Source organism: Callorhinchus milii, unplaced genomic scaffold (genome assembly GCF_018977255.1).
Source record: "Callorhinchus milii isolate IMCB2004 unplaced genomic scaffold, IMCB_Cmil_1.0 Scaffold2, whole genome shotgun sequence".
Classification (NCBI taxonomy): Eukaryota; Metazoa; Chordata; class Chondrichthyes; order Chimaeriformes; family Callorhinchidae; genus Callorhinchus; species Callorhinchus milii.
The window spans coordinates 5,751,694-5,770,143 of NW_024704743.1; the positions used below are offsets into that span (position 1 = coordinate 5,751,694).

General features: G+C 41.5%; 1 protein-coding gene across 1 annotated transcript in view; it reads left to right on the forward strand.

The window, feature by feature from the left end:
• The window catches only part of gad2 (glutamate decarboxylase 2), a 39,092-nt gene that overhangs the window by 19,427 nt on the left and 1,215 nt on the right, over positions 1-18,450 (forward strand). The window contains exons 5-15 of the mRNA XM_042331903.1: positions 976-1,066; positions 7,556-7,668; positions 11,506-11,621; positions 11,963-12,042; positions 12,802-12,856; positions 13,441-13,557; positions 14,339-14,403; positions 14,619-14,697; positions 15,640-15,789; positions 16,140-16,247; positions 17,420-17,509. Coding sequence (XP_042187837.1) covers positions 976-1,066; positions 7,556-7,668; positions 11,506-11,621; positions 11,963-12,042; positions 12,802-12,856; positions 13,441-13,557; positions 14,339-14,403; positions 14,619-14,697; positions 15,640-15,789; positions 16,140-16,247; positions 17,420-17,509 — 1,064 coding nt within the window. The remainder of the gene's footprint in view (positions 1-975; positions 1,067-7,555; positions 7,669-11,505; positions 11,622-11,962; positions 12,043-12,801; positions 12,857-13,440; positions 13,558-14,338; positions 14,404-14,618; positions 14,698-15,639; positions 15,790-16,139; positions 16,248-17,419; positions 17,510-18,450) is intronic.

An 18,450-nucleotide genomic window follows, 5' to 3' on the forward strand; every position in this document is an offset into this window, starting at 1 on the left:
TCCTAATGTCTCAAAGCAAGTAAGGGCTATGGAACAGCCTTCATGGGCTGTTGGCGTATTCACAGGATCAAAAGCTTCGATGAAGAACATGCTTAGGCCCATTAATCTCATCCCTCTAGAATACCCACCCCACCATAGCGTCTCATCACCGAATCAAGTTGTTTTATAAATGAGTCTAATGTCCTGGCCTCTACCACCTTTCCTGGCAACCTATTCCAATCATTGGTTTCCCCTCTGTGTGAAGAAAAACTTCCTGGTATCTGTCCTGAAATTGCCCTTTACAACTCTAAGCATATATCTTCTTGTTCTGCTGTCTTGTCACATCCTAAAGCATTCCGTGTTTGCTTTTTCAATCCTATTTAAAATATTGTCTCTGTGAAGTTCCCTCTGAGTTGTCTTTTCTCAAGACTGAAGAGCCCTAGCTTTCTTTAATCATTGCTCACAGGTTATTTCTCTAACACTGGGATCATCCTCGCTGCTCTCCTCCGGACCACCTCTAGCGGCTAGGCAGCTCCCTGCTGTGTCAGTGATCAGAACGATATTCAGTATTCAAGGTGCGGTCTGAACAGAGCACTGTATAGCCTGAGTGTGACATCTGGGCATCTAAACCAACTGATTTAACAATAAATCCCAGCATTCTGGTTTGCCTTGTTTATTGCTGCTTTGCCTGTAACCTGTACTCATTCCTCTTCTGATACTGTTTTTTTCACACCTCCTTTTCTATGTTCCACTGATGATGGTGGGACTGCCTTCATGGTTTGTTCTGTAATATAAACAGGGTTGTATTTTCCAGCAATCATATTGTTTAGAGATTCACATGGAAAATCAGATATAATTATCATTACTCAACAGAGAAATTATTTTGGGTCTCTATTGGCAAAGGCTTATTGCAGGTATCTGACCTCACAACCCTCTTGGCTCAGGTTATTATTTTGACATCGGTAAAGCTAACCTTCGCTGTGTGTTTGCTCATAGGTCATCCTAGATATTTCAACCAGCTTTCAACAGGATTAGACATGGTTGGCCTCGCTGCTGATTGGCTCACCTCCACTGCTAACACTAACATGTAAGTGAATAATTTCAATGTTGTCTCAGCTTTACGCTACACTACATAAAGTGCTCCTACTCTGTCTCACTACCTTCACTCAGTGTAATGCTAGCAGCTTCCACCCACCCCACCTCCCCCCGGCAGCTGATCACTTTCTGATGAAAAGAACAACTGACAGGAAACCAACTTTATATAGTCAATGCGATACAAATTTTTGTTTGTGTTGGATTGTTTCACCTTTTATGTCCAGAGGATGTCCCAAGGCTCTTGACACTTCTGGCTTGGTACCCAAACTGGGAGTGGGAGGCAAAGGAGGTGTGGAGGGGAAAGATGACCCCAAGCAAGGTCAAGGGAGTAGGTCTTTGACCGAGCCTTCAGCTCCCCTCTCGACTCTCTTCCCCCTCCTCGCTCCCTCCCTTCCCTCCCCTCACCCTGACCATTCCCCCCCTCCTCGCTCCCTCCCTTCCCTCCCCTCACCCTGACCATTTCCCCCCTCCTCGCTCCCTCCCTTCCCTCCCCTCACCCTGACCATTTCCCCCCTCCTCGCTCCCTCCCTTCCCTCCCCTCACCCTGACCATTTCCCCCCTGCTCGGGTCATGACCCAACTGTGCAGCGCCTTGGGACGTCCTCCTGACGTGAAAGGCGCTTTATAAATGGAATCTTGTTCTTGTTGTTGTTGTTGTCTTGAGATCGACCTTGAAAAAGGTGAGGAAGGGAACGCATTTTATTATATTTATATGGTCAGTTTCCTGATCTAGGCCAAGAACATGGGTATAGAAACAGCAACAACTTGGATTTATAGATCGTCCTTCAGATGAAGTAGCATCTCGGAGCACTTGACAGTGGCAGAGCTTGACACCGAGTTGGAGAGTGGAGGGAGGTAACCGTAGACCAAGTCAAAGAGAAAGTTCTTCAGGTGTGATCTGAAGATGGACAAGGAGGAGGCAAGACAGAAGGAATGAGATAGAGGATTCCAGTGTTTTGGGTTGTAATGGCTGAAAGCATGGTCGGAGCAGAGAGGATGAGGTACTTGCGGAATGCAAGAGCCAGCTGAGGTAAGGGGGTGGGTAGAGGAATCCCGTCTACCTGATCAAGTGGATTGCATGGCACTATTTGAAAAGAGTAGAGAGTTTCTCCTGGTGTCCTGACCAACAATCCCTAACCAGATACAAATTGGTGATTTCCATTCATGGCTGTTTAAGGAACATCCCTGTGTGCAAATAGGCTGCTCCGCTCACCTACAAAATACACAGTCACAACTTTACAGTAAATCCTTTAAAGTGTCTTGAAATATCCTCCAAATGTGGAAGTTGCTATATTATATGCAAATAATATTATTATTTTTGACTTCAGAGCCAGTAGGTGGAGTTCTCCCCTCTGCCCTTTCTAAATCAATGGTGCAGAACTCCACCCAGCTGCCTACATTTTAATAAACACTATTAATAGGATTGGGTGGAGTATAATGCAGCACACTGGCTGTAGAATGTAATATCTCTAGCTACAGAATATACAACCACCAGCCACATAATACAGTACTATTGATTACAAAACCAGTATCATTGGCCAAAGAATATAGTGCTCGCTGTTCCCAGAATAAGGTACAAATGGCCATAAGTTACAGTATCATCTGGTTACAGAATATAACATGAGGTAGAATAATATTACTAGTATTTTATATAGCTCCTTTCGCATTGGAAAGGTGTCTCAAAGCACCTCACATGATTTTATGTAAAGTGCAGTGACTTTATATTTTAGACATACATAGCAGCCAAATTGCAAACAGCAAGGTTCCGAAAACAGCCATGAAGTGGACGATCAATTTTATTTGGGGAATTATTGGTCAAATAGTGGCCTGGGATCAAATAGGATCTTTTCAAATAGTGGCCTGGGATCTTTAACATCCATCTGAACAGGTAGCCAGGACTTTGGTTTAACATCACATCTGAAGGACGGCATCTCCAACAATGCAGTGCACTTCCTAAACTGCATTGAAACGTCGACAACAATACCAAATTACATCAGGCCAGACTATGGGTTCAAAATCCTGTCGTGGGGCTTGAACCCACAAACTTCTGACTCAAAGGCAAGAGTGCTACCAACTGAGCCAAGGCTGACACCCAAATGTTGGATGGTCTTTGAGTACAGGTAAGTTATCTTGATCCTGGTATTTGCCTTCATGGTGTGTTTAATGTTCGGGATAGCAATTGAGTTGAGGATGCTTGGAGCTGTAAGTGAACACCACTGAGTTGGTCTAATCATTCTGCATCACTTCAGTTTGACTCAGCAGTCGTTGATCAGTATTTGAACTCTCTCCCGTTTTTGACTCTAGCTGCTGTGTTAATGATCATGTTAATGAGTTCAGTAAGTTTTATTCATACCACAATTGTTTCATTTAGTAGGGAGAAAACCCCATCAGCATTCATTTTCTCTTCTGGTCCTCATCTTCAACGCCCTCCACGGCCTTGCTCCTTCCTACCTCTATGACCTCCTATTCCCTTAGCTAATCTGGCCTGCTTCACGTCCCCTGCCTTGTCCGCCCCATCGTTGGTTGACAGGCCCTCAGCCTCTCTGCCCCCTCTGGAACTCCATCCACAGTCCCTCCACCTTGCCCCCTCCCTTGCGTCCTTCAAGACCTGTCTCAAGACCCTCCTCTTCGACCATGCCTTCGGTCACCCTCCTACCTCTGCCCTCCGCGCCCTCCACCCCACCTGAACCCAACCAGCTCGGGTGCGGATCCCTGACTGTCCAGCGCCTTGGGACATCCTCCCGACATGAACGTCTGTATACAAATTTAATTTGTATACAAAAAAATTAATTTGTTGTTGTTGTTGCCATATTTCCTTTCACAGTTTGTATGGCTTTCTCTCCAAATCTCGCAAGCCGACGCTTCAAACCTCGCAAACCCAACTTTCAGACTTCCCAGCCTTTAAGTGTCAGCCTGGCTCAGTCAGTCACATTCCTGCCTCCGAGTCAGAGCTTGTGGGTTCAAGCCCCATGACAGGATTGTGAACTCCTAATCTAGGCTGACAATCCAATACAGGGCTGGAGAGGTGCTGCATTGATATGTCAGACTAGACTACATTTGGCTTAGTCTTTAGCCCCTTGACTAAAATCTCACGTTACTGTAGGGTATTCCTATTAGAAAGAGATGCTGAGTATACTTTTGTAGCTTTCTATAAAGGTTCATATACCGATGCCTCTGCCATGTTATTGTTGGAGAAATGATCTGTCAACGTTACCCAATATTAAATTAGGTTTTGCTACATTTTAAAATATGCCCACTTTTTGATGCTCACCTTTGCCTGACAACAAGGCAACCTGTCCCTCTGCCTTTGCTACTTAGCAGTACTTATTGTATAACCACCCACTGGGAGTTGGGGGGTACAGCTCCTCTGCTTCCTCTGGTTCCCATTAGTGCTTCAGTCCTCAATACTTACTGCATTATAACTGCTGTTACGGTCTGGAAGACACTGCACGAAAGGCTGGTGGAAGCAGATTCAATAAGAACATTCAAAAGGGAATTGGATACACACTTGAAAAGAAAAAAAGTTCAAGGTTATGGGGAAAGAGCGGAGGAGGGGGTCTAATTAGATAGCTCTTTCAAAGAGCCGGCACAGGCACGATGGGCCGAATGGCCTCCTTCTGTGCTGTAAGATTCTATTATTCTACAAAAAATATATAACTGGAAGAACGGGAGAAATGCAGATTACAAATCACAAAGTTGAAGCAAAGCAATTAGCAGGATTTCCTCTGCTGTGACTTGACCAGCCCCTGCTCTCTGATTGTAGGGTAACTGAGAAGATTACAGAAAAAACTTAAAATGATATAACGGTAGTCCAGTTCAAAAGAAATGTGTACGTATGCAGTTGTGTACGTCACCGCGGCAGTGGGATACGATTATATCTCTACTTGTGACGCTGACTGTTCCTAGCTCCCGGCTTCTACGCTCCTTGGCTACTCTGTCAACCCTCACCAGCAGCCACAGAGCACAATGAGATGTGTTCTGGCTGTGGCTATTCTTTCTAAATTTATACAAATTGACTGCCTGCTCCCCGGAGTTATCTATAAATAGAATTCAATTGCAAGTTTTCTTTGAAGCACAAGTCACCTTGGAAAGGCACATAGATCCCTCTTGTGGCAGAAATGGGATATGGTCTCTACAGACGAGATGTAGAACATAGAAAGGTAAACAATGTGCTTTATCCTTCTATGATTTCTGGAAGTGGTAGTCCTGCGAAATGTACATTGTGAGGGCAGAAAGCTGAGGATTAGATCTTTATAATAATAATAATAATGATAATAATCCTTGCATTTGATATAGCGCTTTTCACGTCGGGAGGACGTCCCAAAGCGCTTCACAGAACACACTGCAAAGTGAATTGACTGTATGTTTGTGGGCGAACCCGGCAGCCAATTGTGCACAGCAATGTCCCACAAACAGTCGTAGATTGAAAATGACCAATTTATTATTGTTTTTGGTTTTGGAGGGATTATTATTAGGCTCTGTGTGGAGTAAGGAAACTTGCCCAAGGTTTCGCCCTCTGCCTGGAATTGAACTCAGGTCTCTCGCTTGCAAAGCGAGTGCTCTAACCACTGAGCTACAGGACTCCACTTTTATACTTACTATCTCTTTAGTTATTTATTCATACCTGTGATCTTACATACTCGATAATTGGCATCAACAAAACTTCTTTGCCCTTAAAGTTGTCCTAATCTGATGTGATGTTTGCTATTTTTTTACAAACTAGACACTTGTTTCCAGCCCAAAATGTATTGATCATGCGTTTATTACCCTGAAATCAACATGTAAGATTATCTTTCACCAATAATCTAGAGGATTTTTTTATGAATTGTCCATGTTAATCTACCTGGCTGCCCATCAAGGCTGTCGAGAGATCCATTTAGGAAACAACAACACTCAATTAAAAGCCAATAACAGTCACGTTCACCCACAAAATATACAGTCAATTCATTTTACAGTATATTCTGTGAAGCGCTTTGAGACGTCTCAAAGACGTGATAAGGCACTATATCAAAAGCAAGGATTATTATTATTAATTAAGAACCAATGTGGACTGGTTAGAACAGTTGAAAGGATACTGGGAATGGTATACAGGGTGTGGTTATTGGAACAGACTTGGTATGTGAGCAACACAGCAGTAGGTGGTGAGTATTTGGTACAAAGGCATCAGGTTCCCTGTCAGTTTGTAGACTTTTCCATATGAAGCACCAGGGACAGACTAGGGTTCATCCATTTGTTTACTATTGTAGTGAACATATCTTAAGATAGACCCAAGACTACCATTTTCTCTGACCATCCAGAAGTCTAATATTTGAGACAGTAATTCCCCTGACCAATCGATGAATTTACATGTTACCATCGGGACAGTCTGAGATTTTTTGATAACAGACACAAAGCCACCCAAAATCCCAAATAAAATGTCAAAATTCTAATTGTTTTTAAAATATCCCAAAGTTTTTTAGTTTAGAATATATTGACTGTGCATGAGTGAAGCCAACCCATTTACTTCCTGTGTGCTGGCCAGTTCCCGCACTGAAGGAAAAATTGACAAACTCCAGGTGATAGGGTCACAACCAACATCACTTCTGTTTTCTGCCCGTGTACATCAAAGCAAGAAGTGGTGACACCGGTAAACCAATGACCTGTTTGGCCATTTTGCTGTGCAAAGCCAGTAAATGTATGGAAGTGTTCATGCGCAGTGAATGGAGTCCACAGTATAATGGCGTTATAACTGAAATTGCACTATAATGAAGCACATTATAATGGGGCTACACTGTGCAGAGGGATTTCCAACTGCAAGAAGATAGATACTCGAGTTAGCCTACAATCATCATGCAACAGGCCCAAATATCGACCTGACCTGAGAGTGCTGCAAACTGAAATTGCATGGTCAAAGGAGCAGTTGTTTTCTGCCCCAGAATTAATATCCCTCATATTGACGCATTCTCAATTGGTAGCATTCTTATCTCTAGGTCAGAAGGTTGTGGGTTCAATTCCCACATTGGGACTTGGAATTTCGTATTGTCTAAGCTGACACTCCAATGGAGTGCTGGGGATCTGCTGCGTTGTTGGAGGTGCCGTCCTTCGGATGAGATGTACAAGATCCCACGGCGCTATTCAAGAAGAGAAGGGAGTTTCTCCTGACGGCGTCCTGACAATTAGGGTCATGAGTAGCAGCCCACAAAATACACAGTCACTCCACTTTACAGTATATTCTGCGAAGCGCTTTGTAGTATCCTTCTGACCTGAAAGACGCTATACCAAATGTAAGGATTATTTATTATTATTATTATTATTAATAGTAAGCAGCCCCACATCAGATATTGTAATAATTTGGGGCTTCATTCTTATTGTTATATACTATCATACTTTGACATGATAATATATGGATGCAGCTTTTCAGTGCTTAAAATAATCATCTTTGTCGAACAGACAGTAATGTGCTCAGTGGGTAATATATTTTCTATGTTACAAATTATCCTCAGGTTCACATACGAGATCGCCCCAGTGTTTGTTCTGTTGGAGTACATCACCCTGAAGAAGATGAGGGCAATGATCGGCTGGCCAGGAGGATGTGGAGACGGAATATTCTCACCTGGTATATGACCCTTCAAGGTCTCTCCGGGATTCCAAACTCTTTGTGCAGTTAAATTAACAAGGAAGTTAATTTAATCCGGGGAGGATGTATTATCTGGTCGCTCAGTCCAAAAGCAAATGGGCTTGATTCTTTTGGACAGCTAAAGCCTGAAATTCCATTTTATCTGTAAAGCTGTTTTGTCATCAATTTTAAGACTGTGCAGAAATGTGGTAAATTCTTAAATGCGGTCTTAATTTGGAAGTTGTTTCTTTTTAACAACTGCGGAAAACTGGCTTCCAAAATGCCCACCCTACTGTCTACTTTTCACAGCATCAAGCTGTTTTTTTTAAATAAGTCCAGGACCCTGGTCTAAGCCAGCCTTCATGGTTATCTAGTCATTAATTACCCTCTGGATACAGAAATACTTTTTGGTGTTTGTTCTAAAATTGCTCTTAGCAATTCTAAACCTTTGTCCTCTTGTTCTGCTGCTTCAACAGATCTGAAAAGATTATTGTGAATTTACTTTCTCAATTCTCTTTAAAATCTCATATACCTCCAGAAGGTCCCTTCGCAGATGTCTCTTTTCAAGACTGAAGAGCCCAAGTTTGTCAAATAATTACTTGAACCTGATTCCTCTAACAGTGGAGATCATCTTCATTACTTTCATTTGCATTGCCTCTGGGGCAGCCCCCTCATGCATTCGAGGCCAGAATTTGTGCAAATCCCCCAAATAAAGAAAATTGGTCACTCATTGCATGGCTGTTTGTGGGACATTGCTGTCAAATGGCTACCACATTTCACCCACAAAATTTACAGTATATCGTGTGAAGTTCTTTGAGACTCCTCGACAATGTGATAAGGGGCTATATCGAATGTAAGCATGATTATTATTATTCCCCCCAGTCAGTGTTATCTACAAATTGAACTATCTTCCACTGAGTCTGTGAATCAGGTCATATTATAGGCAAAGGAGCAGCAGGGTTCCAGTATATCAATGACATCGGTTCCTGTAGGGGTCCAAACATAGAATAAATAATGAAGGATTACTGATGGTAAATGTTTAGTAAGAGGAGGGAAGAAGGTTTGCAGTTAAAAACACATCCACAGACATTAAGGTAAAATTTGCAGGTGTTTCTTCCTTGTACTAATTAATACAAGGAATGGGAGATTACTGCAAATTTTAATCCTTTTATTGCGTCAACGTTGAATTGTTATCAGAACGATTCTTGATTTAATGACAGATTGGAGGTGGGGAGGACAGCTAAAACATCTGTCTTTTATGATCAAAAAGGAATCAATTTCCCAATATTGCAACGCATTATAATAGAGCTCAAAGATCAATGTCTGTTCTAATGATAGAACCTCAAGATTGTGTGTTATAGTCGCACATTTTCTTTTTGAAGAGTATATGAGCTGCTATAGATTGAATTCATTTATTCCTGCAGTGCTTCTATTTAGGGAAGAAAATAATAAAAATTTGCACTAATTTTCAGTGTAATGAATTACAAAGAAAATATTTGCAGTGTCCAATACTCTTTTGATCTATTTGGGTTGCATTTGCTGGTGTAAATGCAGCTAATGACAAATTATTCTTATTTTTATCACATTTTATATCATGGAAAAATCAAACGTTTGCTGCCTTCAGAGAATTATGTTGAACAAATGCCTGTCCTGGATTGAACAGTTTGCTGTCCGCTTTATTTATTAACAAACACAATAAATAATAAAAAAAACTTACACTTGATCTATCACCTTAGCCAGGCAGGTCCATAGTATTCCAGGGCACTGCTGATGACAGCACAGTCAGCATAGCTTATCGGCAGGATCTGGAAAGGCAGACCAGTCACTGGGGCAGGAATCCTCCCATTCATTCATGTTAACCCTACAAGCCAAAGCCCTAACAGGTATAGTGTTCCTAGCTGGACAAGCAGTGGGAGAGCTTGCCAGACTGCGATATCGATGGCAAGCTATGTGGTTTTAGCTGGTCAAACTCAAGCATAACCCCAACACATACCCTGGGGTCCCCAAGACTTGGCTCTCGCCAAACTGCGCCTAATACTGTCCAAAATTAGCGAAGTAGGATGCGTTTCTAAAGGGAGAGAGTGCACATTCCATTCCAACAATCTATCTCTGGGATTTGCACGTGTAGGTTGGATGTATGAAATTCTCAGTTTGGTTTAGAAACTCTTAAGCATAGTGATGTGTTTCCACATGTGTTAGACACTTGGCTGACTCCCTCCAAAAATCTCTCCCTTGTACATCAAGAGCACACCTCAAAGCATTTCATTGGATAATAATAATAATAAAAATAATAATAATAATAGTAATAGTAATCCTTGCATTTCATATAGTGCCTTATTACATCTTAGAAACATATCAAAGTGCTTCATAGAATATACTGTAAAGTGAATTGACTGTATATTTTGTGGGCGATATATAAAGTGTAATAACACTGCATCTTGGAGGAAAATAGAGGCAAATTTAGTCCATGTAATCCCATATAACCCTAGAAATTTACAACACAGAAGGCCATTCAACTCGTCATTCAACCCGAACCATCTCATGCAGTGTTCCTCAGGGCTCTGTCCTGGGTCCCCTTCTCTTCAATATCTATATGCTCCTTCTTGGTGACATCATCCGCAGACATGGGGTCAACTTCCACATGTATGCGGATGACACCCAACTCTACCTCTCTGCCTCCACCCTTGACTCCAGGACCACTGCTGTCCTGACTGAATGTCTGTCGGACATCAAGTCCTGGATGAGAACTAACTTTCTTCAGTTGAACGTCAACAAGACTGAGGCCCTCCCGATTGGCTCCCGTCAGCGCCTCCTCACCTCAGGCGCTGACAGCATCACCATCCATGGTTGCACACTCCACCTTGCTAAGCCAGTCCGGAATCTTGGGGTCTTGTTTGACCCTCAACTATCATTTCTACCCCACATCTGCGCCATGACCCGCTCTGCCTTCCCCCACTTCCGCAATGTTGCCCGGCTCCACCACTGTCAAGTGTAATTTTGTTGTTGTTGTTGTCATGTCTGTACTGTCTCTTTGAAAGATGAATCCATTCAGTTCTGTTTTCCTGCTTTTTCCCTATACACCTGCAAATTATTCCTTTTCAGACATCTAAACATAAATTTCTATAGTTCTATATATCTAATCCTCTCTTGAAAGCTGATATGAATTATGCCTCAATCATCGCACCCAGCAAGGCATTCCACATCTTAACTCTCTGTGTAAAAGAAAATCCTTGCAACATCCCTCTTTGCTTCTTTGCTAATTGTCTTAAATATAGTGTACTCTGGAATCCTTCCTAAAGTGGGATGACCAAAACAACACAATACTCAAATTGGGATCCACCTAATGAAGGTTAAGCATCATCTCTGTAGTTTTATATTCTTATTAAATGTGGGGATTGCAATTGATGATTTCTTCATAGCTTTGATCATCCACCTTCCCACCTTTCAAGATTCTTCCAGAAATCCAATCCTTCAATCTTGCCAACACATTACCAATCAGTTCTTAAATATATCCATTGTCTTGGTCTCGATCATCCTTCTCGTACAGATGTTGCATTATATCTGTATACAGAAATGCTTCCTGTGCTGTGAGTGTCACTTCTTATCCTGCTGCCTTGGTATATCTGAGAATATTGTTCCAGGTTTACGTTCTCTCTTCCATTAAGAAATAAGGTAATGGAACCGTGGCCTAGAACCAAAGGTTAAAGCACCGTGGTTGACATTTTCCATTGTCAGTATTTTCTACTTGTCGGTGATATGTGCAAGACAAGAGTTGTTTTAACACACTGTCTCTTCTTACTTACTGTGCAAGCTGACAGTAATTGTGTTCTCCTCCAGGTGGGGCCATATCAAACATGTACGCCATGCTGATTGCACGCTACAAGCTGTTTCCTGAAGTTAAAGAGAAGGGAATGGCAGCCATCCCCAAGCTGATTGCCTTCACGTCTGAACATGTATGTCTTTTTTTGATTACGAATGTTAAAACCTTATCCAACATCAGCATCTGTTCAAGATGCTTACAATGGAAGTCTCTTAAAACGCCTGACAAATAAGCCATCTTTGTTAGGAACATTGCTCATGACGGTAAAGCTGAACTTTGTTCTTTGAATGTTTGCTAGTACTCTAATAAACATATGACAGTAAAGATTAACTAGTGAAGGGAATCAACAACCTAGATTTTCCCCTTAACAAGGATTATGTTAAGATACTATATCAAATATAAGGAATATTATTAATATTGTTATAATACACGGATTATTATCATATAAGTCTTTTGATGTGTCGTTATTTGCAGAGCCACTTTTCAATAAAGAAATCAGCTGCAGCCTTGGGGATTGGTATGGACGGAGTGGTTCTGATCAAGTGCGATGTAAGGTAGATCACATTATCATCAAAGCAAACTGTGCTACATGCAGCGTGGACCATTCGCCAGACAATAAGAGGATGCCTCTTCTTACAGTCTTGTGAAAAGGGACTACTGGTGGACAGTCTGCCTATATGTGCCTGTGACACTGGCACTTAGCAGCTAACAGACAGCCCAGAGCTAACACACTGCGGGCAGCAGCAAGCTTCAAAATGGTCATTGTATGTAGGTCTGAACGTTTTAATAGAGCACTTAGACCACTTAGTAGGGAGAAGTCCATCAAGGAACCAGAACTAGCTCTCATGGCTAGGACAAGGCCAGCTTCTATCAGAGTACTGTAGTCTCTGAATGGGGAAGAATGGTGAGCTTATTAGTGTACCTATATGTTCTTCCACAGAACCTGGTCCTATACACTTCCCCAAGTCCCAGCACTATTAGACATTGGGAATAAGGAGTATCATATACCTGCCAGGTTTAACACAAGCAGTAATATTCAGTTAGCTTCTGACAGTGAATCAGAATTCTCTCCCTCAATCTTTGATCATTTGTTCAAAGCTGCTCCTCCCCAATTCAGGGTAGAAGGTTTCCCCATTGACTGTAACTGGGAGAAGTCCCCTGTGGCTTCTCCCAATCCTGCATGATTGATATAAGGGAATGTTGCACTCAAGGTGCTGCTGAGCAGTGAAGTCAAGCCAGAGATGGACGAGAGGTGCAATTCGGTCACACCTCCATTGGTAAACATGCTTGAATGTACCTTTCTATACTTGCAGAGGAAGAATAATTCCATCTGACCTTGAGAGAAGAATACTTGAAGTCAGACAGAAGGTTGGTTCATTTCTGAACTTGGTCCAGCCCTGGACAATAAGCTGGACAGTAAATCTAAGGATTTACCCACCCGCTCTGAACTCCATATCCTCATCACACCAGTCCTCGCCAGGCCCCACTGGCTCCCTATGACAAAATGAATCGATTACAAGATCCTCATACTCGTCTACAAATCTCTTCATGCCCTGGCACCTCCCTACCTCTCCGTCCCGCCAAGGAGACATTCCATTCCACGGGAAAGTCTGGGAATATTCACGTTAAAAAAATTGGTTTGGGAATTGATAATCAACCTTTAATAGTTGAGCTAAGCTGGTGTTCCCTGAAACGCTGGGATCAGCTCAGCAGCCAAAGTAACAGAAGTGACTTGCTCTGTAACTGCAGAAACTGCATTGGGTGAAACCATTTTAGCAAAGTCCCCGACAGCAGTTAGCAATGGGAGATCTCCCACAGTGTGATATCTATCACATCAAATGCCACAATCATACACTTTATTACATCACAGAGTGAAACCAATTTGACAACAAAAAAAACATCTTGGAATTTGTCTTCAATGCTTCATTTCAATGCTTTCTCATTCTGCGCAGGGGTTTGTGCCATTCTATGTAAGTGCCACAGCTGGAACCACAGTCTACGGAGCCTTTGACCCTCTTGTAGCCATCGCTGATATTTGTAAAAAGTACAATATCTGGATGCACGTCGATGTAAGTGAAACATATTGTAAGTGGGCGGGAAGGGTGGTTCTTAGACAAACAATGTCTACAGCCAGACATTTTGTTTAAATAAGATTTTTTATTTTCTTCAACACTCTTCTACGGTGGGAATCACCAAGAGTAGAGTCATAAGCCTTCTTGTTCGCTCCTCAAATAGAGAGTGATTCCATGCCAACTACAGATGACCCCTTTTTTCTTCTCCCCCCAAATTATCTAATGGCAGGGAGATCCCTGAGCCTGTCCATTTCAGCAGGGATGTTCCTTCAGCAATCCCTTTAATATCATCTTGTACCAATCTGGTTTAGTTGATAGCAGCTTGTGGTGTCAAGCACCAAATCGGGACTTTGAGCTCATAGTCTAAGCTGGGAGGTGCTGCATTGTCTAAGGTGCCTTACTTTAGATGAGACTTTAAACCGAGGCTGTGTTTACCTGTTCAGGTGAGGTTTAAAGATCCCATAACACGAATCAAAAACAAAAAGGTGTTTCTCCCAGACTCCTGACTAACAATCTCGCAGATAAAGTTCACTTTGTATCTGTTTGCGGGACATTCCTTACACAAATTGGCTGCTGGGTTCACCTACAAAATACACAGTCACCACACTTTACGGTAAATCATTCATTGCGTTTGGAGACACCTACTGATGTGAAAGCACTATAGAAAATGCAACCATTGTTATTATGAATATCTTCAGCTATGTGTATTTCTGCCTGGTGTTATGTCAGCAAATACCAGAAACAGTGATTCTCCCAAAATATTCTTTTATTGCTGCAGGCAGCGTGGGGTGGTGGCCTGCTTATGTCTAGAAAACATCGCTGGAAACTAAATGGAGTTGAGAGGTAAAAGGTTTACCTTTTGGTAACCAGAAATCATCAAGCCAGCCTGTGGGAGCTCTGCTCCAATGCATTCTATTTCCAAAGTGGACTTCCTGTATGCTAACAGTGACTCTAATCATATTCTTTACTAAATTATCACCCTAAAGTACCAGACATTGCATTCAGATCATCTCATGAGCTGTGAAATTCATTTTAAAATCTTGATGTTTGTGTTTCAGGGCCTGTTCTGTCACCTGGAATCCACACAAAATGATGGGGGTTCCTCTTCAGTGTTCTGCTTTGCTTGTCAGAGAAGAGGTACCGGCTGTTTTTACGAAATCACTGACTGTGAATCGTTAATAGGGTCACGGGGTTTGAAGGTACTCAGGGCATACAGACCGAAGCTACCAAGTGGTAGTTGACATAAGGCAACGGGCCAGTGGGAGCATCTCAATTAGTCTCAACGTTTCTCAGATAGTGAGAGGAAAATTACCAATTGTTTAAATACAGTCAGTTGGGCCACAAGGCATCAAGTGACATTGAGGTGATAGAATATAAGAAAATCATACAAAGCAAATTTAACCTCGAACTATGTAGTCTAAAGGCCTTGGATTGAGTGCAACAAGAGAATCACAATAACTTTGCAGAGGACGCTAGTGGTATTTGCAGTGTGTAGTTGTATTGACATTGTGCAGAGGTATTTGCAGTGTACAGTGGTATTTGCAGTGTACAGTGGTATTTGCAGTGTGTAGTGGTATTTGCAGTGAACAGTGGTATTTGCAGTGCACAGTGGTATTTGCAGTGTGTAGTGGTATTTGCAGTGCATAGTGGTATTTGCAGTATACAGTGGTATTTGCAGTGTGTAGTGGTATTTGCAGTGTGTGGTGGTATTTGCAATGTATGGTGGTATTTGCAGTCTGTAGTGGTATTTGCAGTGTGTAGTGGTATTTGCAGTGCATAGTGGTATTTGCAGTATACAGTGGTATTTGCAGTGTGTGGTGGTATTTGCAGTATATAGTGTTATTTGCAGTGTACAGTGGTATTTGCAGTGTGTAGTGGTATTTGCAGTATATAGTGTTATTTGCAGTGTACAGTGGCATTTGCAGTGTGTAGTGGTATTTGATGAATGCAGTGTGTAATCCTATTTGTGCATATGTTTATGACATTCAGAAGAATGTAGTGTTTTATTTGAAATCAGAGTGTTTTTCAGCCTTTCTATCAATATGACAAATTGAACATTCTTCATTGCACATGATCCAGGGCTTGTTGCAGAGCTGCAACCAGATGAACGCCTGTTACCTCTTTCAAACTGACAAGCAATATGATCTTTCCTACGACACTGGGGACAAAGCCTTACAGTGTGGCCGTCATGTGGATATCTTTAAACTCTGGCTGATGTGGAGAGCTAAGGTACATTTTGTAGTCACTGTTGACCAAACCTCTGTCCGATTCCAATGGTATTACCAGAAGGGAGCACATATTCACTGTAGTCATTAAAAATTGCAAAAAGTTTAGTTTCCAGGCCACTATTTCCTTAAAACTTTGAAGAAGGATTAAACTATCATTAAAGTTGTAAGAAAATCATAGCCCAGAAACTGCAACTTTTTGTTATGTGATGATTAATTACAGAATAAATTGCACCTGTATGTGTTTGTACACCGTTAGCTTTTAGCCCAACTCGCAATTTAGACTCAAGTATATATGTTTACCTCAGAACTGAGCAAAAGCAAACTGAATGTAGCATTTTATTATTCCTGCAGGGCACAATGGGATTTGAAGCCCAAATTGACAAGTGTCTGGATCTTGCTGAATACCTGTACAATAAAATAAAAGACAGAGAAGGATTTGAAATGGTGTTTGACGGAAAGGTATTGTAATTTCAAACAATTCCAGGAATCCCTCAAACAAAATTGTCGTTCGTTTCATGGCTGCTTGTGGGGACATTTCTGTGCATCATGAGGCTGCTGCATTCTTCCACAAATACACTTCACATTAAATCCTGTGAAGCGCTTTGTGGTGATGTGAAAGGCGCTAAACCACATGGAAGAATTATTATTATTATTATTATTATTATATTATTATTATGTCCTTTGTGATTTGCTGAGCTGGGGAAATAGCATAATATTTTGCAGGTTTAACACCACAACTTTCTCAAGGCATGACATGAAAAGCTTTTTTTTAATTCTATTCGGCAGGAAATATTAGAGTGAAAAATGTGACACTCAATATAATAGTTATCGTTATAATAAATATCAGATTGACAAATTTAACCTTCTACACGCATCCCCAACTTCCCCACATTAAGAGCCTTTATTTTGTGCCACTTCAGCATAACCTTGGGAATTTCCAGTACGGGCTACTGCAATGTGCTTTTGAGACATTTTTCCTAAGTGAAAGATGCTGTTGGCATTGTCGTAATAACAGAACTCCTGATTAATACTGATAAAAGGTCTCTATTGTAGAAGCTATTGAAATAATTGTGGAATAAATACATTACAGTCAGAAATATTTATGTATGACTGCTATTCATAGAATCATAGAATTATAAAGCAAGGGCATTCAGCACATTGTGCCCGTGCCAGCTCTTTGAAAGAGCTATCCAAATTAATCACATCCCCCTGTTCTCTCCCCGCAGCCTTGCAAATTTGTCCTCCCGAAATATCTATCCATTTCTTTCTTGAAAGTTGTTATAGAATCTGCTTCCACCGCCCCTTCAGGCAGTGCATTCCAGATCTGAACAACTCGCTGTGTGAAAACATTTCTCCTCATCTCCCCTCTGGTTCTTTCGACGATTATCTTAAATCTGTGTCTTTCTAGTTACCGACCCACCCGCCAGTGGAAACAGTTTCTCCCGTTCACTTTATCAAATCCCCTTCATAATTTTGAATTAAATACCTCTACTAAATCTCCCCTTAACCTTCTGTGCTCCAAGGAGAGCAATCCTAGCTTCTCTAGTCTTTATTCACTTGATTCTGACAAGTAAATCTTCCATCCATTCTTTCCTGCTAAAATATATATTTTTTCAATTCTGCCTGTTCAGCCACAGCACACTAACGTCTGTTTCTGGTACGTACCTCCCAGTGTACGTTACATACAAGACAAAGAAGAAAGGAGGAATTTGCTCATGAAGGTGAGTCAATTTCAATATATTGTACACACACGCACACGAGAATTCGACATTTTCAGTACAAATGAAACAGAGACAGAGAAAACAACAAACTTGTGTTATTGTAACACCTTATCATGTCTAAGTGTCTACAACTGCTTCTGAATTAGAGGCTTATAGAGAGTATTGAACACCGTCACGATTGGCTGGGCTGAATGGTCTGTAAGAGCCTGTGTAACTCTTTGTAAAGTAATTATTTTCAAATGCAGTGAGTTAACGGGACAGCCATTTGCACCAACAGGGTCCCAATAACAGGCATATTCCAACCAACAATTAATCTGGAAAATTGTTGGCTGGGGTACTGACAGAAATATTTTCACGCAATGTCATGGGTTCATTAACTGAAAACAAACAGATGAATCTCAGTTGATGTCTCATCTGTAAGGCAGCAGTTCTAACAATGGAACAGTACTCATACAATCAAAGAAGTATACAGCACAGAAGGAGGCCATTCGGCCCATCGTGGCTGTGCCTGCTATAGTGTTTTGCCCACAAATATACAGTCAATTCACTTTACAGTCTATGCTGTGAAGCGCTTTGAGACGTCTAGAAGACGTGAAAAGCGCTATATCAAATGCAAAGATTATTATTATTATTACTGTACTATAGTGGTACATTTAGAGATGTATCTTGAAAAAGAAGGGGGAGAGTGGGACTCTAAAATGTATGGCATTGAATATACAGTCAATTCACTTTACAGTCTATGCTGTGAAGCGCTTTGAGACATCTAGAAGACGTGAAAAGCGCTATATCAATGCAAAGATTATTATTATTATTACTGTACTATAGTGGTGTGTCAGCTGAGACTATGACCTCAAGTCTCACCAATTTCTCCACGGTCTTATTTTTGTCTGAAATTAGCAGTATTCAGTGCCATACATTTTAGAGTCCCACTCTCCTCCTTC